The sequence below is a fragment of the Callorhinus ursinus genome, unplaced genomic scaffold (assembly GCF_003265705.2).
Source record: "Callorhinus ursinus isolate GAN/ISIS: 27379988/994484 unplaced genomic scaffold, GSC_fseal_2.0 scaffold25, whole genome shotgun sequence".
NCBI lineage: Eukaryota > Metazoa > Chordata > Mammalia > Carnivora > Otariidae > Callorhinus > Callorhinus ursinus.
Genome location: NW_027397087.1, coordinates 40,779,429 through 40,803,974, shown reverse-complemented (window position 1 = coordinate 40,803,974; position 24,546 = coordinate 40,779,429). Strand labels below are relative to the sequence as shown.

Genomic DNA, 24,546 nt, shown 5'->3' with positions numbered 1-24,546 from the left:
TTGCACACCTCTGCCAGCCCACGTGGAGATGAGGATGACACGTTGCCATTCTACAAAGGCTAAACCAACCCACGTACACAGATGAAACCAACACAAAAGGCCTTTTTTCAAAAACCTGTATTCTGCTTGGCTAGGTATCAAATAACCAGTTGTTGGCTGTGCTGGGTGGTGCCAAGGGTTTGCCTCAAATCATTAGACAGGAATCTGAAAGGAGGGTCGGCGAGGGAGCCAGACACTCGGGAGCAGGCTGCCGGGACGCGTGGCTCTACAGGGAGCGCTGGCTTGTGACTCTTGCTGCCGGCTGTCTTCTGAATTTTGAGGGCCCACAAAGCTGGTCTGATACTTTTGAAACCAACACTATTGGTTTTAATATACTTATAATGCTAATCCTTGGTATAACCTGAATAGTTTTTCCCAACAGTTAAATTTAAAAAAGAACGAAAGGAAAGTGGAGGTGGGGTACTGAGTAGTGGTGAGTTTGGTTTAGAAATGGAATAGGCCTGGGTGAGTCTGTAGATTTTACATCTGTAAAATGACAACTGCTGCACTCATTTCATAGGATCCCAAGGAGAGTGGCTAGGAAGGCTGGTGGAGTCTATCCTGTTATACAAATGGAAAACAGCCGGACTCTCCTTACCCAGAGGGCCCCTTTCCTCCAACTATGACTACCTGGAATTCAGCCCAGAACCAGGAAGTGAGCAAGCAGGCCTCTGAGCAGACAAATTAGTCTATTCATCAAATGTTTACTGAGCACCTACTCTGGCCAAGTGCGGTGTGAGGCACCTGGAAGGGGGTAGTGACAAGTCACAGACATCCCTGCCCTCAGAGTGCCCAGTCTTTCCACAAAATCCATGTCAATTACTCACAGGAAGGTTCTGCAAGCTCCAATTCAGTCTAACAATTCACGTTTCAGAAGCAAGTCTAATAAAAGTGGTTTTCTGACCTATAATAGATTGGAATCAGCAAATTAGGAGACTGCTGGAGAAAAACCGACAAGAGGAAGAAGTATCAGTATCAGCCGACACTAATAAATGAAGAGGTGGGAATTAAAATTATTTTGAACAGAAATGGAAATTCAAAAAGTTGCCTGGAACCACTTGGTGTAAGACTAAATATCCCTACCCTTTTCAGTTTTTTTTTAAAAAAAGATTTTATTTACTTATTTGAGAGAGAGAGAGAGCACAAGCAAGGGGAGGAGAAAAGAGAGGGAGAGAAGCAGACTCCCCGCTGAGCAGGGAGCCAGATGCAGGGCTCGATCCCATGACCCTGAGATCATGACCTGAGCAAGGCAGACACTTAATCGACTGAGCCACCCAGCCACCCCTTTTCAGTTGGTTTTGAGAACATTACCATACTGTAGTAAAGTATCTTATTAATTATAACCCATATCTTTACTTAGTACACTACACTTTAAAACTTTGCTTCCAAACACACAGTAATCCTCGTGTGCCTAACACTATGGTAGATATTCATTTTTTTTTTTTAAGAAAGGTTTATTTATTCTAGAGAGAGAGAGAGTACAAGCATGCATGAGCGGGGCGGGGGCGAGGGAGAGAAGCAGACTCTGTGCTGAGTGTGGAGCCCCATGAGGAGCCCCACACAGGGCTCGATCTCATGACCCAAAGATCATGACCTGAGCCGAAACCAAAAGTTTGATGCTTAACTGACTGAGCCACCGAGGCACCCCTAGATATTATTTCTTAAGGCATCAAAAAATATATAATGTATTAAGTATAACTTAAGTTTAAGAAGGCAGGAAACTATAATATTTAAAAAGAATGATCACAAATAGTTAATGTTAAATAAACATCATACTTTAAAGGTAATTTTGGTCATTTGCAAATGGCCACTTATATGGGAACAACTCATTCTCTGATGATACCAAAACCATGACACAAAACCATAATAGCAATAAGCTAGAGAAAGGCTCCATAGCGGTTTCTTGCCTATGTATGTAAATATGTATGTATGTGTCTACCTATCAATCACAGATACAACCATGGGGGCCTATAGTAAAATCTTCAGCTCTCTAGAGATCACCCACATTCAAGGAAACAAAACAGAAAATGGTCAAATTCTGTTTTACCTATTTGTACCCTACGAATCCTGCTGATTTTGCTAAGATCTAAGAGTGAGCCTGAATTTCCCCCTTATCTAGGAGGATTTCCATCAGTGATTTTAGAAAGCTCTGCTTAATTAATTAATTAATTAATTTCTCTCTCTCTCTCTCTCTCTCTCTCTCTCTCTCTCTCTGTCCTCAGAATGCCTGCTGGCAAGTTTCTAAATACTTATGTCCTTAGGACCCCAGCCCTGTGTCTGCCATGGCCCAGAAGACAGAACCATACACATGGCCCTGCGTGGCTCCAGGCACACGAGCACTTGTTTAGGCAAAGAACAGATGTAAATCCCCAGTTTTCAACAGTCTCAAGGCTGTAAGCTCTCTAGGGACAGGGGCTATGTTCCTTTTATTCACTGCTATATCCCTAGTATCTGCCATGGTGCCTAGCACAGTGTCTGACAAATAAGAGGTGCTTAATAACTACCAGGAGAATGAATGAATTAGGGCTGAGCTTTGGTTCCTAAACCCAATTCCAGGGCCACATCAGGGCCCTGGGCTTACTCAGGTCAGAACCTTCAAGGTCCTCAGGTGACACTGTCTTTGGACATGCAAGAAAAGCAGCCTGGGTATTTTGGCCAGCACCCTGTGGAAGTCAGCAGCCCCCCGGGACAATAGCACAGTAAGTATGGGTAGGGTACAGCACGCGCAGCCGCTTTCAGCAAGCCTCGTGAGCTGGTCAAACCGAAGGTCCAACCAGTTCTGTCGGTCAGTGTGGTAGGGTGAGTGGACATGTATGCAAATAGTTAAATCTCACCAATCAAATTCTTTATGCCTAAGAATTCTTGTTTTGCTTTTTCCTTTTCTTGTCAGAGACAAGATGTCCTCAATGGAGGGGCAAAAATAGGTGTCTAGACATCTAAATTCATTAAAAGAGACAGCAGAGAGAGTCTGTAATCATTGGAACAAAGAATATTTTTTCTAGCCAACCAGAAACAAAGTAGTTGTTACATTCCTCTCCATAAAACTAGTCCTGCTAGGAGGCTGGAATGAAGAGGCAGCAGGCCTGGTGGCCTGGCTAAGCCGCTCTGTCCACATCTCTCTTGACCAGTTTTATCATACCCGAAGCCCAGGCCCGGGATAGAAACAACATGACAGGAGGAGCCTTGAGGCCGGCGACCTCTATGAATCATAGAAAGAAAATGGCATGCCTCAAACACATACACCTTGTTTCTCTAACCTGATGCCTTGTGGGTATTGTAGGGAGGGTGTAGAAGTGGCTTTATTTAAGTATCACAGGAGAAAAATTTGAGGAGCCTGTCCACATACATAAGCCAGTCAAATTCAGAGCAGAGAAACACGAAGAGTCCCTTGGTCAGTGCTGCAAGTAGGTTTCTCTCCTCCCAAACTTGCTCCTGCCATAAAATAGATTTCTAGGCTGAGATTCAATGCAGAGACCTTGGCAGACTGTGTGGGAGGTAGGCCCTTTAAGCACTAGCCCTCTCCCTGGTGGTCCCGGGGACTCACTGCTGTCATGCCCCAGAACAGCGTCAGGAGGATGGAGACTGAGGGCAGAAGGGGAAAAGAGAGGAAAGCAGCCAGGGTCAGGAGGAGAGGCTAAAAGCCCGTAGTTGGGGGTGTGGCCTCTCACAGGCTTTGGGGAGCAGGTGATTCCTACAGAAACGAGGGTTTCCTCATGTAGTGAGGGTTGAGTGGCTGTCCTCCTGTGTCCCTCCAGGGAGACTGAGAAGGCCCCTGACTTGCTGTTCTCTGCTTCCTCAGGGAGACAGGCTATGTGCTCGTTATCACCAGCAGAAGGGTGCGAAAGAGGCATCTGGGCAGGCTACCTCCTCAAACACCACTGTGTTCCCGCAGCGGAGAGCAATGCTTCAGAATCAGGGCACCTGCTCCGTCCTGGGTCTCCAGTACAAAAATCCTGACGCCTATCTTCCTATTCTCCACAAACTGGAGTGACTTTGGGACATAGTTTGAACATATCATCTCCTGCTAGTAACATTTAGGGGCTTCTCGTCATCTCCTAGAGGTGAAATTCCCAAGTTCTTAATCTAGCACATAGGTCCCTTCCTGACCTGAGCCTGGCCCGCCTCTTCACTCTTAGCTCGCATTCTTTCCCCCACCTAAGCTCCAGAGTGAACAGCTTGCTCTTCCCTGAACCTGCCAGGCTATTTTACATCTTAGTGCCTTTGCTTATGGTCTTTCCTACCTTGCTACCCAGTAAGTATCTCTTCCACTTTCAAGTATCAGCCAAACACCACCTCCACCATGAACTCTCTCCCAGAGGAACTCTAGCACAGATCCAGGTTTGTTTATGGTCTGTCCCTCCCTTCGCTCCCAGAATGTCAGCAACTGGAAGGCAGGGACTTTGTCTGTTTTGTGTCCCAGTGCATCCTGGGTGTCCAGAGGAGCGCCTGGACCACTGCAGGCACTTGTTAAATGTTTGCTGAAGGAAGGACAAGGAAGGACCGAGTCTCTGCACTGACGGCACTGCTCCCAGGCTGTGAGTTCCATAAGACAAGACCTGGGTTGTATTCATTTCTGCATCTCCCAGAGGCTGGGCATGTAACAGAAGTGGGTATGTGAGAGAAGGAATGAGTGATGAATGTGGACACAAAGCTCACAGTCCTGGCATTTCCCCAAGAATAAGTCACCTCCAGCATTCTGTTCTGTGTTAGAGCTTCTTTTTCCTTCTTTCATGTTGTCTATCCTGTGAGAAGAGTTACCTTTCCAATGAGGCTTGTTCTAAATTCCCTTCAAACACATCTTGCAGCACAAGAAAGTTGGGCTAGATTATCTTAAACATGTGGCTAACCCTAAAAGTCATGGATTCTATAATCTGTCAGGGACTATACTCAAAAGGGCTGCTCCATTTCAATTTACGTTTGAGAAAGAACCTTGTCTAAGGAGCACAGACCTTGGAAATAATACAGACTCATCATATCATCGTACATTTAAGGGACTACTTTATTTTGGATTTTCTGTTTATTTGCATTATCTGTGTCCCCTCTAGTACAGGGTGGGGGGAAGGGGGGAGGGGAAGTCTGGTCACAGAAAGCCTTAGATAGTATGTCAGAAGGCTTGGTTATGGTGACTTTAAGCAGGTCCCTCTCCTCTTTGGCAATGAGGGGTGTGGACTAAATGGTCTTTGAAGACCTGTAAACTTGCAGAAATAATAAAATTCTGTGCTATGAGTATTCACACACATGAGCACCTTATGCTGCTAGTACCTGTATAGATATTACATTTAAATATGGTAATAAAAGCGTATTTTTTTTCTTAAGAACGAATAAAAGAGTCACCATACAAAACATGTTGCCCACGAATTCTCAACTAATAGCTGTTCTGATTTTCTAAGGCAGCCTCTTTAAGAAAAGAGAACTTACAATTACACACACACACAGACACACATAGTACTGCAAAGATTATGTCCGTTACAGACCAACAGGACGCGTGTGTGTGAGGGAGGTGGACAGGTGATGCACTTAATCATGCCATCAAGCACAAATATTCCAAGTGGGATTTGGGTCATTCCCGTGAGGAGAACTTGGGTCAAACCTTGGGTGGTGTGAGAACAGCAGGGTTAATAAATGCAGAGCGTAGGCTGAGAGATTTTTCTGGGCACATCCCAACAGCAGCCAGAGAGCATGGATGCATTCCATGGGGCATTTATGGGCTCACTAGCACCAGTCTATGACCATTTTATTTAATCATAAAAATATAATAGTAGTCAAATCTTTTTGTAGTTTCAGTTTACTGCTTTCTTGAGTGAAATAAATGGTCTCTCAGATTTCTTTCGCTTTCATCTCGCTGCTCTAAGTACAGTAGGATAAGGTTCCAATTAAGACCCATTAAATGTTCACATTGATTCATGTGAGCCATTTTCCAGTTTCTTTTCCTAACACAATCTCAGTGCACCTCTGAGTTATCTCTGTGGTGTGTTTTCAGTTTAGCAGTTGCCCTTACAAAAGAGAATTATTTGGGTGTGAGGTCTCCCTTCCTCCTACTTCTCCAGCCCAAAGTGGTGAGTGGAGATTCTCCTTCAGTGCCCTCCAGACAAGCATATGTTTGTCACCTGTCAGGTATGTCCAGCTGAACTAGGCATGCCCCTTGGGGGGGGAGCTGGGAGCTTGCCAGAGCCAACCAACCCCCCCAAACCCCCTTGGCAGCTATGCCAGAGCAGTGCATGGAGTGCACTGAGCCCAGAGACATCTATAAGAGGATCGCCTGGTGTTTCTACATCTTTTGGGTCTACAGAGGAACCCTGTAGGCAGGGGACACCCAGAGCTCTCTCCAGCTTCTCACCGGGTGGAGACACATACTCAGAGAGCAGAGATGGCCCGCCTAAGGTGATATCAAGTGTCAGGGCTAAATGAGTGCACACTCCATGGCCTCTCCCACTAAAAGCAGGGAATCTGGAGGCAGACAATGATCATTTCAATAATATCACCGTTAACATGTGTTCTGGCCCAGGGAATGTACTCATCACTGTGTGCATGGTCTAATTTACTTTGCACAACAACGCCCTGAAGTGTTCTCGGTGGCATTCCTATTTTATAGATGAGGAAACGGGCCTGTGCAGGATCACAGAGCTAGTAAGTGGTAGAGCTGGGACCAGAACTTAGGTCGTCAAGCTCCAGAAACCATGTCCCTCTTATCAGGCTATAAAAGCATACCACTGATGCCTTTTTTTTTTTAGAATTTTATTTTTTATTTTTTTAAGATTTTATTTATTTGAGAGAGAGAGAATGAGAGACAGAGAGCATGAGAGGGAGGAGGGTCAAGAAGCAGGCTTCCCGCTGAGCAGGGAGCCCTATGCAGGGCTCCATCCCAGGACTCCAGGATCATGACCTGAGCTGAAGGCAGACGCTTAACCTACTGAGCCACCCAGGCACCCCAAAAGCATAACACTGAAGCCTTAAAGCAGAGGCCAGTGCACGCACTGCCACAACGGGGCTCTCACACACCAGGTTCTCTGATGCGGTGTGCGGCCCTGACAGCCCAGCAAAAGGACATGTTCCCAAAAGAACTGCATGTGAAGAGATTGGAGAAAAATATTTAAAGATGCCCTTAGGAAACATGTTATTAAAATGAATGAATGATATGGTGGTTTGGGAGCCTTTAAGTATAGATTTTCCTGCAGTGTGCTTTCTTAGAGTGGGACATACGTGTCAAAAACCTTTTTTTAAACCAAATCATAAGTCAGAGTAGATATGCCATGACAATGCCACCAACTTGGTGAGCAAAGACTCCACAGGCATCCACTGTCCTAGCTGAGAGTTAAATTTGAGACCTGAGTAGTAAGGATGACATTTACTCTTCACAACAACCCTATAAGTTAAGACTTGTCTCTATGCTATAGTTAGGGAAAGTGACATTCAGGATAGCCTGCCCGCCTTTATCATCCAAGTGAGAAGAGGGGCTAGGATATGATCCTAAATCCCCCGCAAAGCTTTCTCTCACATGCCACTGTTTTCTCTAATACAGTATTTGCCAAATCTTTAAACACAGTAGTTTCCTTTGGATTTCAGAACTACTGGTTCCAGCAAAAATGAAACTAAGAAGCTTCTTTTAGAATAGATTAGAAGACAAATAACCCATAGAAATGGGTGGAGGAGGTGGAGGAGGCAATCCCATAGAATGGCTCTTAAATTTTTAGCTATAAGTCAGGTCAGGAGGCTTGGTCAGTAAAATAGAAGTATTGTATCTTTCAAAATCTGGGACCATTTTAACCTTTTCTGCAGTATTATGCCTAAGGAGAGATGTATCACCACAACGCCCAATCATTCATTAAACAAATGTTTGTATTAGGTAATTGTTCTGTGCCAGGCACTGCTGTAGGCACTAGAGACCAAGGCTCTGCTCTCAAGGTACTTCCATTCTAGTGGGATGGGGTCGGGAGGGGGTGGGATGGGGTGGGATGGGGTCGGGATGGGGTCGGGATGGGGAGACAGACAAAAGAAATATATGGCAAGGAGGCAAGAAGTATATAAAGAAAAATAAAGTAAGGTAAAGGGGAAACAGTAACCATGGGCTTATCTACCGTTTTAGATACTGTGGTCAGGGAAGGCCAGATAACATGACATCTGAGAAAAAAATCTGGAAGCCTCTCCAAACCACGCTGATTTCCGAGGGAAAAGTATTCGAGGTAGAAAGCAGCAAGGACAGAGGCTTGAGGTGTGTTTGTGGAACAGCGACGAGACCAGCTGCGGTTAGAGTGGAGTATCTTCGATGCTATGCTTAGAAATGATTAAATTCATCGACTTATGTTGTTCTGGCCATGAATTCACACTTCATCTCAGAATTATATATCTATCGTCTATGAGAGGAGGAAGGGCTCTTTGGAGCGACCGGCCTAACTCTTTTGACACACAGGAAAGTGAAGCCCAGAGAAGGAGAGTGACCCGTCCAGGACCACTAAGCTGAGCAGGCGTAAAAGGATCGGGCCACCCTCACCGCCCCACCAGTGCTTGATCCGCGGTGAGGGGCTTTCCGTGACTCATGAGGGTCTTGATAGAATTTCCTATCTCAGGAGAGGGGTCTTGATTATACTTTAATTCCTTATGATCCATCTCGGTGATTTATGAAAAAGGTCCCTCAGTGACTGAACACCAAGGCAGGCCCAGAAAAATTAGATCTACCACTGGTCAGGAGTTAAACTGATGGGACATTCCTTCTGGCATCATTTTCTTATGCATATTTGATGTCCCAATAGAAGATTTTTAAGGGGGCAAAGGATGACTGAGGTTTGTGTGCACAGCTGTTCTGACAGTATTCATTCTGTTCAGAGGGTCTGGGTTTGGGTACTTTGGGAAGAGGGTGCTGACTTCCCTTGTGTGTCTTCCACAGCTCTGCCTCATCTTGGGATGGAACTCAGAAGGGAATGATTAGCCAAGCGTCACTTTGCAGTTTAATTACACTAGGCTTCAGAATGACCCTACTCATGCTCCTGGTCTCACAGCCATGCTGAAGGGGCTTAGGGGGTTCCCAACTTTTTATAGTCCTACTGAGATGAAGCTATGGCTAGCTTTCAACTTCAAAGTTTTAATGTTAGATTTCAGGACAGTTATTTTACTGGAATGTTCTGGATCTGAATTCCTCAAAAATGAGAAACTGAGAAAACTGGTAAAGGAAGGATCTGTAGGGTCTTGTTTTTTTCAGATCAGTATGTCAGAATTATGAATTTAGCCCATTGTTGAAGCAGGTATATTATTTAGTGCTGTGAAGATGGTGTTAACAGGGCAAGGGGATAGTAATAGCTCCTTTCTTGAGCATTCACTATGGGTCAGGCCCTATACTGTCTCAATTTGTACAAGCTGGAAAGTAGTGGTGACACCTCCATTTTACAGATGAGAAAACCGAAGCCCAGCGGTCTGTAACTTGCCCGAAGTCATCATCGTGCCAGCATAGAGCAGAATAGGGATTTCCAAGCCAGCTGCCTTCAGAACCTGATGCTCTTATCCTCTAGGACATCTGACTTTTAGAACCACTGGAGATCGAGTTCAAAACCTCAGCTGCAGACTGATCCACGATGTGAATCCATTCAGGTACCACCCTAACTACTGCTGCATCGACCACAAGCAGATCTGTGCAAATTACGAGTGTTACAAATTAGGAGGCAATCCCATACAAAGGGGGAAGAATGTTCCTTTCTCAGTTGCACAGTACAAGTATCCGCAGCCAAGGTCAGTGCCGAGTGGTGCAAGTGTCCATCTGAGGGCTCAGCAGGGGCTGCCGTCTGCTCTAGCTGCTCCCCTGGGAAGACAGCCAGGCGTTCCTTACAAGCTCGCAGGGGCTTTACCTGGTGTGAGCATGTGGTGCTTCAAACTCCCCTTGTGTTGGAAAATTCATCCAAAGAGATAAGGGGAGTAAAAGGTACCTTTTATTTGGCTTCTGTGAAATTGGTGACTTTTAATATCATCAGCCCAAACTGCTACCTGGCAAATTTCTCCATTCCAATACTAGCCAGGTCACTCACTAGAAGTGTTAAATGTTTAGATAGGCAGAAGTTATATATAGTTAGGAAAGTTACTGTTCTCTTTTTGGGGAAAAAAAATCCCACATTTTTCTTTGGTACTATAATTTTTCAGAGAGTAACTCTGAAATGGTTATAGTGTTGAAATTGTTAAGCTTTCCTTAAGACATGATATATTTTCATTTTATGAAAGGAACTGTATCTGTCAAACAAAAAAGAAGATACAGAAGGCTGAATGCTCGTGTGACAGCTAAAGAACGAGCTGCTGACACCAGGAGAACAGGAAGGCCTCAAACACTGGCGTTTCTGCCCTGAGCCCACCACAGCAGACTCCATCCATGGACTTGCATGGGGCTGGGGGAGTTTACCAAATGGGCGTGACCTAGGACCATCTGCCTTTGAGAAAAACAAAGACTGAAGTTAAGAATGTTTGAGGAGGAATTAGGCCCCTTCTGAAAGTTCTAAAAGCTGAAACGGGGCTCTGGAAAACTGCCACTCTTAAAACATCACTCTGCTTCCCTCACCCGCAGATGGTGTACAACTAGGAAAGTGCCCTGTTTTTGTTTGCAGGGAAATGTCTGAGGTGAGCACAACAGATACATTTCAGATATGTTTAGTCAATTAAAGTTTAGGTTTTCTTACTAAGTCATCAAATTACAAAAGACCTGGGAAATGCATGTCACCCGGCTCAGGCAGAATCTAGTTTCAAAGGCTTCACTGTCCAGCTTACTCGCCTGTTTGGTCTCCCCAGGAGCGGTGGGGCTTCTGGTACAGTGCAGGGCAGATGGCTGAGCAATCTGCAAGGGCTTCTCTCCGGAGAAGCTGGATGGGGGAGGGGGGCCACAGGGACCCTTCCTTTCACCTGCCAGAAGAGACTCGGGCGCTGAGAGCTGGGATCTATGGGGTCTTTACAAATGAAAAAGTCACTAACTAAAATGAATATGCAAAGGTGCTTATTCCCAATACGGTAATATGCAGGCAGCCAAATAATCTGTCATTCGAGTTAATTTAATTATCAGACCACATTTAATTATTCAATATAAAATGTAAATAAAGTGAAGGGCTGACAGCACATACTAATTATGTTCATTATAATAATTAAATGGGAAGGGATTTAGAAAGAGTCATGAAACTGCCATAAAATACAAGGAAGTTTTTGATTAAAAAACTAACATTTTAATTAGAAACTGCAGCACAGTAGGAAACAGATGATTGGTTCCATCAAGAATGGGGTATTATATTTATTCTCCAGGTTTCTCTCCTGAAGTCATCTTTGGTATCAGGGGGGCTCAGTCTTTCCAGCTAATAGACTAAATGGTGGCAAATAAAAAGTGCCAATCCTTTATGCAAAGCAGTTGCCTAATAAAACAGCCTTAGGCTGTTCAAAATCTCCTGTCTTACAAAGACACAAGCTGTTTCCCCAGGAGGAAATAAAGGATGCACTGTGGACAAACAGGCCCTGCAAATTAACATGACTTCTGACTAATGATACAGAAGCATTAAATGAATTGAGCATCATAATTTCTCCTCTGAAATTCCTCTGATTTAGAGAACGTGGCATCAGGTTGAATACATTCGCTTCCTAAGAACAGAAGAGAGCTGGAAAGGGCAGGAACTGGACTGCCGGTTGTGAGGTGGGGGCACGTGAGCTCTTATTCCACAACCCCTTTCCTTCCCCGAGCCTCGGGTTACTCCACCTGTAATCTGAGGCAGCGGGACTAGAAATTTCAGAGGCCTTCCATGGGAAGACTCCATGAATCTGTGGCCAGAGCTGGGACGAGAGCTTAAAGCTATATTTACCACATCCCCTCAGCAAACAATCAGCAAATTACTGGGTTTGCGGGGATCAGAAAGGGAATTTAATAAAACAAGTTTTTAGAATGAAATAGACAATCAGCTTTTTAGTTACAGAAAACTCCCCAGTTCTACTGGGATATGAGCAGTTATCATTTTAGTAAGCTGAGGCTATTTCCCCCTACGCAGGCCATGCCATGCAGCTGGATGGCATGAGCACAACCCTTTGATGCAGCTAAAACAACTGTGGCTAGAGATGGCTCCACAGAGCAAGGCACCTGATATTGCATCTGTAAGTCCCTGCTCATCAGTGTCTGTCAGTGGAGCTCCTCTATTAATATGGGCGGGGGGGGGGGTCAGGGTATTTTCAGCTTTTAAGGATGAGCTATCATGGGGCGCCTGGGGGGCTTAGTCATTAAGCGTCTGCCTTCAGCTCAGGTCATGATCCCGGGGTCCTGGGATCGAGCCCCGCGTCGGGCTCCCTGCTCGGCGGGAAGCCTGCTTCTCCCTCTCCCACTCCCCCTGCTTGTGTTCCCTCTCTCGCTGTCTCTCTCTCTCTCAAATAAATGAATACAAAAATCTTAAGGAAAAAAAAAAGGATGAGCTGTCATGGAGGCAGCTAATGAAGCCATCTGGTGCTGACAGAATCTAGAGTAGGGCAAGGAGCATCTGAAAAACCACAAAATGGCTTGGTGTCCCCATGAGATCAGAATGCTGGTCTGTGGTTCTAATCTTAGCCTTTAAAATATCACAGACTCACGGAACTCACAAGGGAGATCATCTAGAACAATCCACTCCTTTTTAGAAAAAAAAAACCCACTTTTTTATTGTGGCAAAATACATATAACATAAAACTTACCATTTTAACCATTTTTAAGCCTACAGTTCAGTGGCGTTAAGTACACTCACAGTATCACACAACCATTACCACCATCACTTCCAGAACCAATATACCTCTTGGTACAGTAAAAAATGCTCTAGCCTCAAGAGGGAAAATGATTTATTTCAGATCACACAGCTTGGGGCGCCTGGGTGGCTCAGTGGGTTAAGTGTCTGACTCTTGATTTTGGCTCAGGTCATGATCTCAGGGTTGTGAGATCGAGCCCTGTATCGGGCTCTGTGCAGGGCATGGAGCCTGCTTGAGATTCTCTCTCCCCCTTCCCACTAGGCTCTCTCCCTCCCTTTCAAAAAAAAAAAAAATGACATAGCTTGTGGCAGAAGTGGGGTTAGAACTCAGGCCTTCTATTTGTTAGACTGTAGTCGATTTTGTGCTCATAAAACACACTCATTTACACCTTCCCAGGATCTTTACAAGTTTCCTGAATAAGGCACACAGATAGATCCCAGAAGCTTCCTAATCAGCCTTCAGAGTTGAACAGCAGCTTCTCAATGTATTGTCTTGGTAAATGGGCATTATTTTCTGTACCCCAACCCCTGCCCAACATGAGAGATCCCCGGTAGATGGGGTCTGTGACACATGTGATTTTTTTTAATTTAATTTAATTTTATTATGTTAATCACATACATTACATCATTAGTTTTTGATGTAGTGTTCCATGATTCATTGTTTGCATATAACACCCAGTGCTCCATTCAATACCTGCCCTCCTTAATACTCATCACCAGGCTAACCCATCCCCTACCCACCTCCCCTCTAAAACCCTCAGTTTGCTTCTCAGAATCCATAGTCTCTCATGGTTCATCTCCCCCTCCGATATCCCCCCCTTCATTTTTCCCTTCCTACTATCTTGTTTCAGAGGTACAGGTCTGTGATTCAACAGTCTTGCACAATTCACAGTGCTCACCATAGCACATACCCTCCCCAATGTCTATCACCCAGCCACCCCATCCCTCCCACCCCCAACCACTCCAGCAACCCTCAGTTTGCTTCCTGAGATTAAGAATTCCTCATATCAGTGAGATCATATGATACATGAACTAAATGAGATATTCAACACTTTACTATAAGATAGGCTTTGTGTTAGATGATTTTACCCAACTGCAGGTTACCGTAAGTGTTCTGAGCATGCTGAAGGCAGGTGAGTCGTATCAAGTGCACTTTCCACTTAAGATATTTTCAACTTATGATGGGTTTATTGGGACGTAACCCCAGTGTAAGTAGAGGAAGACCCGTAATGTTAAGGGTATAAACTAGGACCTAAGTGTATGCACAGTATGATCTCAGCTATGTAAAATACTCATAGAGGGGTGGCGGGTGGTGTGTGAAATGGGTGAAGGTGGTTCTAAGGCACAAACTTCCAGTTAAAAGATAAGTAAGTTCTGGGGATGTAATGTACAGCATGATGACTAGTACTGTATCATACAGTTGAAAGTTGCTAAGATAGTAGATCTTAAAAGTTCTCACCACAAGAAAAAAATCTGTAACTCCGTGAAGTGATAGATGTTAACTAAACTTACTATGGTAATAATTTTGTATAATATGCATATATCAAATTATCAGTTTGCACCCTAAAATGAATACAATGTTATATGTCAATTATATCTCAATAAAACTGGAAAAAATATTCATAGAAAAGGGACTGTAAGGGAACTTGCCAACATGGTAACAGTGGCTATCTCAGATGGTAAGATCAGGAGTAACTGTGATTCTGTCTTCTCTGCACTTGCCTTTTTCATGATGAGTAAGGAATACGTTTGTAATGAGAAAAAGAAAAACAAACTTCTAAAGGAAAATAAAAGGCAAATTTAGTAGGTTGAATGAATACACATGGAGAAAAGAAAATCACACAGGAGATTTCCCTCAGCTTTCCTTCCTTGAGCAGATTGTAAGAGACTCATGAACCTGCTGGGCCTGGTGCCTGGAAAGGATAAAGCACCAGTACCTGGGGGTGCTAGCAAGGGGAGAGCACTGCCAGAATATTCCCAGGGCACGTGCAGGGGTGGGGGGAGGTGGTGAAAAAGATCTGCCCTCCTGGCAACAGTGTCTGAAAAAGGGGAACTTTTCCATTTATGACACTTGTTCTGGTAAGGGTCAACATTTTCTATATTTTAATCATGGAAATCTTTCTAGAATGGACTGCATGTTCCTCAACCTTCTTAAAACGGAATTCAGAGAACATACATTTTGCCTCAATGCTCATTCAGAGTTAGCACTGAGGACATTAAGAATCTTCTTGGAAATAAAATACAGGGTTTAGTGTCCCTTTGAACCCAGATGACTGCAATTTCTGAGTTTGGGGCCCTGCTTTGTTTTCTTCTTTCCTCTTTCTCCTTATTAGATAGACAGTTCCGGCTCGTAGTGTGCAGCTTCTCACCTTGTACTTGGTTCCATCACTGTAACCAACTCCTGTCCTCCTGCCCTGGTCTAGTTTGCTGTAGGCTAAACAGACCTAGTAAGTACACTTGTTAGAGATTTGCCTAGAATAAAACTTACTAATTTGGAGGGTTAGGGTTGTCCAGAAGCCTTTTTCTCGGCTATAATCCATACAGTTAAGGTCACAGAGGGCTTTGGATAAATGAGGCTGTCAGGATCTACTATTTGATATGTTAGTTATGCCATTACTCTGGTTTTAAAAATAAAAAGAAATAAAGTGCTCATTATTATTATTAATTTTTTTTTTTTTTTTACAAAATCGGTAACACAAGTCTTCCCAACTTCTTAAAGCAGCAGAACCCTATTAACAAAAAAACTCTTGCTCGGAAACCACATCATCCAAACAGTTAAAAGCAAAACTACTCTGGGTGACTCAAGGGGGAGAAGTCCAAGTCCCACCTTCTCAGGCCCCCCTCCAACACCACCTGGCAGCCCCTAAGCACCCTGAAGTGACCCAAGCTGAAAGATGCAATCTACCTGATCAAAACAAAACAAATATATGGATAGAACATCAGAACCTATGTGGTAAGGGTGTGATGCTTCTGTTTAGTGAATGTTTTATTAAAAACATTTTATTTTTATAGCTCTAAGAGGAGGCCTTGGTGCTAATCTAGTGCTGATCACATCTTTTTGGATAGAATAAGTCAGAGACCTGTCCCTGGAGCCTGGTTAAAGTGCCTCACACAGGACAGATGGGTTCCAGCAGGCTAGCCTGCCTTTTCTCACTCCAATACCTCACACTCTCAGGGTTGGGGGAGCAGTCTAAGGAAGTGTCCGGGGCCTCTTACCTGGTTATCTGGGTGGTTGACAGTGAAGTAGCCCACACAGACGATGACCTCATGAAGGAGGCTTTCACAGGAGACTTGGCTGCAGTGGCCCAGTAGAGAGCTGGCGATGTGCCGGAATGCAAGGGACAAGCCCTCTGCCCCTACAATAGACTGACGAAGACAAGGAGCAGTTAGAACTCCTCAGCCCGGGGAGAGGCAGGGCTGCAAATCACAAAGCAAGACTGGACCCTGTGTACCTTCTGCTATGGTGCTGGAAAAGCACAGGAAATTTCTTTCTTTTTTTTTTTTTAGATTTTATTCATTTATTTGAGAGAGAGAATGAGAGAGAGAGAGCACGAGAGGGAAGAGGGTCAGAGGGAGAAGCAGACTCCCTGCTGAGCAGGAAGCCCGATGTGGGACTTGATCCCGGGACTCCAGGATCATGACCTGAGCCGAAGGCAGTCGCTTAACCAACTGAGCCACCCAGGCGCCCCAGGAAATTTCTTTTTTTAAAAAAGATTTTATTTATTTATTTGACAGACAGACACACAGCGAGAGGGAATACAAGCAGGGGGAGTGGGAGAGGGAGAAGCAGGCTTCCCGCGGAGCAGGGAGCCCAATGCGGGGCTCGATTCCAGGGCCCTGGGATCATGACCTGAGCCAAAGGCAGATGCCTAATGACTGAGCCACCCAGGCGCCCCAGCACAGGAAATTTCTAGAGCACTATGTTTAATAGTTCAGTTTGGGGATTCCTGCTCTAATAAATGATCATAATAAATGCAACGTTTAACCTGAAAAGAGAGACATGGAGAAATACTCATATGGATCAAGACACTATCCACCTAAAGCATGGTTATTTATTCCATTTGTAGTAATTTTTTCTCATTGTACAAATAGTCTCACTGTAGAAAATGTGGAAAAATATAAAATACTAACATTCTACTGTGAATCTGCCATTTAGCTTACTTCTAATACTTTTATTTTTTCCTGGAGCAGAAACCATTTTCTTGAACACAGGGATAAAACACAATTCTATTTACTGATGTTCAAATAGGAAAGCAACATAAAAAACAACTGGTTATTATTCAAACAGCTCTAGAAACCCAACATTCCCAAAAGAATGTTAAAAAACCAACACCCTGCCTCCCCCCAATAAAAACAAACCACGAAGCCCCCTCAACTGTGAGGCTTCTGGGATCCTTTCTCCAGACAGGCACAGAGCTGTTGCTGGTGGGCGACGTGGGAGGAGAGCCTGACTCTGTCTGTGAAGCCTGAAGTTTCTATTTAATAAACATGTCAAACAGACAGAGCGACAGGAGGGCAAAGGGGAGAGGCAAAGCCCACAGAATACACTCGCAGCCGACACTGGAATGAAGCACCCCTGCCGGCCTGTGGGAAAAGGCAGCGTTTTAAACTCATCTCTTGATTTGAGGTCTTGGTGGGCTTGAACCAGGTCATATATGTTGCAGCTTGGGAGTTGCAATGAATTCACTTTGCCTAACAGTGGTGAAACACAGTCCTGTTAGTGAGTATTGCTGCAATAAAATTACCACTAAATTTTAAGAGTGCCTTCTGTCTCAGTTTCATTGCCCTGAGACAAAATGTTTTTCAAGCCCCAAAGAGGCTTCATGAGAGCTTTGTTCCTTTAAATCAAGCAGTGACACCTTCTCAGCTCAGCCCTTATTTAATTAGTTGTGTCCAGCAGGCTGTGACCCAGTACCCTCTGTTTAACCTTCACTGATAAGAGCAGGTCAAGGGGCATGTAAGTTTGAATATAAAAATTAAACCAATTTTTCAAGGAAACTATATTTCCTTTTTAGCCAGAATTAATTGCCAAGTCAGTATATTGATTTGTTTCTTGAGACCACCTTCAATTGTAAAATCTGTCAAAGTGTATGCGATATACAATATCTGGGATCTCAAGGCCATCTGTGCCAATATGAATTCACAGTGAAATCAGACTCTTTGCTGAAGGGGTAAAAATATTTTGACAGCCTTATTAGTATACAATGAAATGGAACAAGCTAAGAAAATATTCTAATGGATAACCTTTTGTTACTACTACATGATAGGTTCTCACGTGAAACGAGCACACGGGTTTATGGCTTCACAGAAGTGTGGAGGGGCACTGGGGATGCAGCATTCAAAAGTCAACTTTCTGAATCAACATCTGCTAAAACAGTTTGGGCAAATTCTTCATCCACATTTCTTGAGGGCCTGCTATGTGCTAGTTAGCACAGTGCTTCTACATAATCTCATTTAACCCTCACACTTGTGAGGTAAGTGTTTTTAGTCTATTTTACAGATGAGAAACTGAGTTCAAATGACTTGTCTAAGGTCATAAAACTTGGTAGTATAATGGCCCAAAGTCACATCAGTCTGACTCCAGATGCAAAGGTCTGATGAGGATGCTTATTATGGCTCTGCATTCTTATGATGCTTTGGTCCTCAAATGGTCAACATGTCTTACATCGTCTTATTTAACTCTTTAGCAGGTCAGACCATTTATCTCATTTTGATTTTATTCTTCAGTTCCTTTGATCCTCTCAGGCAATTCATAAATTGTCTCCCAGATTTTTCTGAGGTCAGACCCATGCTGTACCTAAAATCTCTTTTCCTGTCTTTTATAAACGTAGTTCCTAAAATCTCACTTTTGACATGTAAGTGGTCTTGATGAACTAGAACATGAGTTTCTCTGACCATATTTATCATAATAGTACTTTTCTCCGAAACTCACACTTTGCTTTATATGCAAATACTTTGTATTGTATTTACTTGTATTTATATGCAAATATTTGTATTGTATTTACTTGAGCATTACATGCTTGATTAGATGTCCATCTACATCAATCAATGACATCTGTGTGGACGTTTTATTTTAGCTTACTAAACAGAGTGCTGTGGTTCAAAAAAATGCCTATAAATCTTTGATAGTCCTCCCACTGAGAGGTGGGGCCTATTCCTTCTCCCCTTGAAGCTGGAAGGCTTATGACTGATTTAACCAAGAGTATGGTTGATATGCAGCTATATGACTTGTAAAGTAAGGTCATAGAAAGCCATGCAGTTTCTGTTTCTTTTAGAACATTTGTTTTCTGGAAGCTTCCTCTCAGGACACTCACTCAGAACCTAGACACCATGATGTTTTAGGCCCAAGTCACACAGAAAAGCCATATGTAGAGTCTCTGGCCAATAGTCCTTGGTGAACCTAGTCTTTAAGTCATCCCCGGCATCAAACAGGAGAGTGAAGGAGCCTCCAGATAATTTTAGCTCCCATCTATCTGTGTCAACTGCCCCTCCATTCCCCGACTTGTTGTTGGAGGCTCTCAGCTGAAGGCCTACACCATGGAGCAGTGACAAGCCACCCCTGTCTGAATTCTGGGCCCAAAGAATCTGTGATCATAATAAAGTGGTTATTATCTAATAAGGTTTTTTTTAATGTATAAAAGTAACTGGAACAATAAGGTAATCGTTGGCAGATGTATTAGAGTACCTGATACTAGAAATTCTGGGCATTTGAGTGCCCACATGTGCTGATGAGGAGTAAGAAAAAATGTGCTGGACCTTGAATATCGAAAGGATGGCAGCCAGGAGGAAGGTTCCTGCAGGCTTTCCTGGCTCATGCACTAGTTAAGTGGAAAAGAGTACTTGAGAATAATGTCTGGGGAGAGAATGAGAAACAATTATGGCCAAATGGACTAAGATAAAACAGGAGAGTCAGAACAGAGATTAAAAAAGAAGAAAAAAACAGGAAAGAAAGTTAAGAGAAATACAGAGCTGCATGAAGGACAGAGAAGAAAGAAGCAAATGTACTGGACAACTATTAGGAACCAGCCAAGAAAGACATTCTACTTGGGAGGCAGGACATTTGATTCTAAGAATGGCTTGAACACTCTTGAATCACCCTGGTGTTTTACCTGCTGTTTTTGACAAAAGTGGCTCAAGTAGGGAATACATTTCAGGCTGGACATAGCAAGGAGCTAGAGAGGAGAAATCTCGGTTTTTATGTTAGTTTGCCATGAAGGGTTCCAGAAATAAGCTTATGATTTTTCTAACATTATTGGCCATTGTGCCTAAAGACCACTAGGGGAGCAGGGCTGGTTGGGGTTCAGTGGTGTTCCTTTTGAGTGAGACTGAACAGGCTGTGACCTCACAGGAATGGTGTGGGGAGCACATGGATCTGGGCTCCCTGACACTCAAGACTGACTGATGGAATGGCTGACTTAATACAGGTGCTTTTGTTTATGACGTGGAGCACCCTGCAGCAGTATGAATCCTGGTCAGAAGACCTATAACACCAGAAGCTAAGAGACAGTTTTCAGATATTTTCTTTTCAAAATCCCTGGTGACAAAGGAAATCACTTTACTTGGACTAGCTGATGGGTAGACTGCTAGTCCATGTTCTGAAGACAAAAACTTAGTGTCTCCTGATTTCCAAGCTGTTTCCACACTGAACATGATGGGCATGTTTCTTCATAAAACACAGGTGTTATGTTCAACCCAGAGGCATGAGCCACTGGCATTCTCTGGAGCAGACATCTCCTGTTTGAGATGTGCCTGTAGACTCTCGGAACTTTAGAGATTATGTAGTTACCACCTAAGGCCAGTTCAAGTGCTTTGGAAACTGAAATGCATTAACCCTAAAGAGATTTCTGTTCTTGTGATGGATAAACTAAGTCTACAAAGTTGAAAGATATCAAATCCAATGATACAACTTACTCACTACTTTCCTGTTGTGAATGGAATGACAGGAAGGCAAGAATTCCACATTTGTCATCAGCTACAAAATAAGCGTTTCTTCTATCTGGGAATGGCCAAAGCCCACCATTTTCATACATTTGTATCTCTATAACCTTTTTCCCTCTGAGCAAAGCAATTCATCTAAATTATGGGTTCATCATCTGCCAAGTTTGTTCCTTTTTTAATGAAATCGCTTGACAGTTAATAAACTGAAAGAGAAGTCTACTCCTTGGGGCTTGCTCTGTTCCAAAGGTTCAGTGTTTTTGAAAATTAAATTTCCTACATGAAAAAAATCTATTTCTAAGCTGACAGTCTGGTGTTATAGCATAAAGCAATTCTTCTTTCTTCAGCTATAAAAACTGAATTTATAGGGGTGTGCACATATAACTACACATGCACTTTACACCGGACACAAATCAGTTAAATCATCCACAGAAAGTCCTATCAACAAAACAATTTATCTAATTTTGGTTCTGTTTATGTAAGAAACCAGGACTTTCCTTAATATTTAAAAGCTGATGGGATAATAATGCCTTTACTATAAAGAAATCAAGACAAGATCTAGTAGTAGCAGAGTGGCACAGATTTCGGGGTCAGAAAATCATTGCTACCAGTTCTGGCAAAGCCACGTGTAACCTTGGGCAAATTACTTAACTGTCACCATTTCCATCTGTAGAACGGGTATAATATTTTGCCGGACTATCATGAGAATAAATGAGAACTCATATGTAGAGCACCTAATATGGTTCCCAGAAGATAGCAGCTTCATAAATGGTATGTATTGTGATTTCCTGTACTATAGTTTATTCCTTATGTCCTAATCCAGGAGAAGACCCTCACACCATTATCTATACTAAAATATGAACTCTTGGTTGGGTAGCACCCACACTGACCAATGCTTGGTACCTGGAAAGCTGGCAGGTCCAGAGCGGCAAAACTGTTGAAGAGCTGTAAACTCTGGATGGCCACTTGGACTGTGTTCTGAGTGTAACTCTCCTTGGGGCTGGCAGGGCCGGGGTCCGAGATGGTGCCGTGGAAGAGGACACAGTAGAGCATGTGTAGAACTCCAGCCAGGTCCGTGGCCTGCAGAGCAGCAGTCAGTCCTGTGGGATCCTGGCGATTATTGTCAAATATACTGTATGACCTGACAAAGAAACATTCAGTTCTTTAAAAGAAGTCTACTCAAGGATGTGAGCATTTTTATAGGTCAAATGGAACAAGACAAGCAGACCGTTAAAAGCAAACCATCTGAGTTGCAGAATAAGGTAACCAGAAACCTTGGGGAGCGCACGCAGCTGGGAGCGTGGTGGCCGGGCCTGCCCTCCCCTGGGAGACCAGGCTACTGTAGCAGTGGCAGCTGAGCACTCCGCAGCCAGCGCTGAGCGCCTCCCCCCCGCCCCCGTGCTTTGTAGCCTAGGTAGGCTTGCTTCGTTTAGCTTCTAGGTCTGGGCAAACTGGACAGAGTCCATGAGAGCTACTGGAACTCCTAAATACTATAGTTTCCTTTCGGAATATTATCAGGGCAGGCAGCTACCAGGAAAATGGGAGGCCTCAAAAACTCAGTAGTGTGTTGGTATCCTGTGGTAGGGAGACACTTCACCTGCTCTTGAAAGCACAGTTCCATCATCAAGCAATACTGGCAGGACAGGTTGTAGGGGCTGGACTCCCAAGAACAAGTAAGTGCTAGACTAGCTGTATACAAATCACCATGAAGTCAGCTTAGTAACTGTGGCAGGCAGGGCTATGGGTGAACAAGAAGCAATGGCAGTGACAAATGAGTTCCTAAAATCAATAGCAGAGCCAGCAACGGTTTGCTAAATCCATCTCACTCCTGAACTCGGGTCTACATGAAGCATCTAGTGACCAGGAGCCTGCGGTTTTAGTAAATGTGGCTGCCAAGCATTCGTCCGCCCTTTCTTCCCCTAGAAACTGCACCCAGATTTCTCTCTGAGGAATGATCTCTCTCTCTCTCTCTCATAACCAACGTGCTCCAGGTGGGGGCCCCTCACCCTTCACTCTGACTCCAGGGCCTAAGGTACTAAAAGGCACACTTTACTTCTCTGGAGGTCCAGGACAGTTCAGGGATGGCACCTGTCACAGTCAGAGCTCACAGAACCGACGGAGATCCCTTTGCTGAAATGCTTGGAAAGAAACCCTCACTTTTTCTCCCCTGGGTTAGAATCTGAGAAGATGTAAAAGGTTTGCAGCTGCTACTGCCACATGTTCTACACAAATCCCCAGGTCTCTCCACGCCCTTCCTCGTGGGTCAGTTGTTTCCTTTCATGGACACATTCTTTTTTCCTCTGGAAGAGAAGTTACAAGTCCCTGCTCAGTGTCTTCCTTTATGATAGATACTCTTCCCTATTTTTAACATGAATACAGGTCCTCACCGTGCCCACTCCCACAGCTTTTTTTGTTGTTGTTCCTTTCAGATGGAATCTGGAATGTGAGAGGGGCATTAAAGATCTATGCTAATCTCATCCACTTGCCCAGAAACACTGGGGAGATGGCACTAATAAGAATTCAGAAGTGCTGGCTGGCAAGTTTCTGGTCTCTTGTCTAGTTTTCTAATTTGCTACTAGTTTCATCAAAATAGAGCTTTATTCATAACCATGGTAAGTATTTATTTCTTGAATGTGGACTATTTCTGATACTGCTAAGGATGTGAGATGACATCATACACCTTATTCTCTTCTCAAGAAAGCAGCTCTCGGGAAACACTGTCATCTCATTGCCCTCTCACAGGGTCTACTAAGTCCGTTCACATCTTTTACCTCATCTCACTCTTAGTTTTTCACGGTTGGGAGGGAAGATGTTGCTCCCCCTCGATGCACCCACTAAGATTAGTTGAGACGCTCTAGGTCGTACACATTTATCAGTGGCAAAGGCAAGGGAACCACAAGGACTTTCAACTCTTTAAGGGCAGTACTTTGTCTGATGACCAAAACATCCAGGGTAACCAGGAGATGACTTCTTTTCTTTCCATTCCTTCTCTTAAGTCAAGTGTTGGTGTTGACGGAACACTGTTAAAGTACAGGGAGACTGTAATGTGATCCTGTATCATCACGGAGAGATATTTTTTATCTTATGGGACAAGTCAAGAAATGACATTTATTTGCTTACAGGAACATCTGAACCTTTACACAAACTCTGTTAGCTAATGTCAGTTGGCCCTTCCTTCTTTCCTTTCTTCCATTGTAGCCCTAAGAGCTTGGGGTCAGACCCTGACTAGAGACATGAGTAGAGATTAATGTGTCTGACTTTATTATAAAGGTTCCCAAAAAGGGTCTGTATTTGCTTAACACTGACTGCCTCTTATTTTTTTTGAAGCCTTGATATTTATTATTATTATTTTAAATTAACATATAATGTATTTGTTTCAGGGGTACAGGTCTGTGATTCATCAGTCTTAAATAATTCACAGCGCTCACCATAGCACATATCCTCCCCAATGTCCATCACCCAGCCACCCCATCCCTCCCAGCCCCCTCCACTCCAGCAAACCTCAGTTTGCTTCCTGAGATTAAGAGTCTCTTAGGGTTTGTTTCCCTCTCTGGTTTCATCTTGTTTCATTTTTCCTGCCCTTCCCCTGTGATCCTCTGTCTTGTTTCTCAAATTACACATGTCAGTGAGATCATATGATAATTGTCTTTCTCTGATTGACTTATTTCGCTTAGCATAATACCCTCTAGTTCCATCCACATCATTGCACATGGCAAGCTTTCATTTTTTGATGGCTGCATAATATTCCATTGTGTGTGTGTGTGTGTGTGTACACACATATACATGTGTGTGTATATATATATATGTATATATATATATATACACACACACACACACACACACACACACACACCACATCTTTATC

General features: G+C 43.7%; 1 protein-coding gene across 4 annotated transcripts in view; it reads right to left on the bottom strand.

Moving 5' to 3' along the window:
- The window catches only part of SCAPER (S-phase cyclin A associated protein in the ER), a 539,023-nt gene that overhangs the window by 12,925 nt on the left and 501,552 nt on the right, over positions 1-24,546 (bottom strand). For all 4 annotated transcript variants that reach the window (XM_025883907.2, XM_025883909.2, XM_025883908.2 and 1 more), the window contains 2 exons: positions 21,585-21,822; positions 15,963-16,112 (listed from right to left, as the gene is read on the bottom strand). In XM_025883907.2, coding sequence (XP_025739692.1) covers positions 15,963-16,112; positions 21,585-21,822 — 388 coding nt within the window. The remainder of the gene's footprint in view (positions 1-15,962; positions 16,113-21,584; positions 21,823-24,546) is intronic.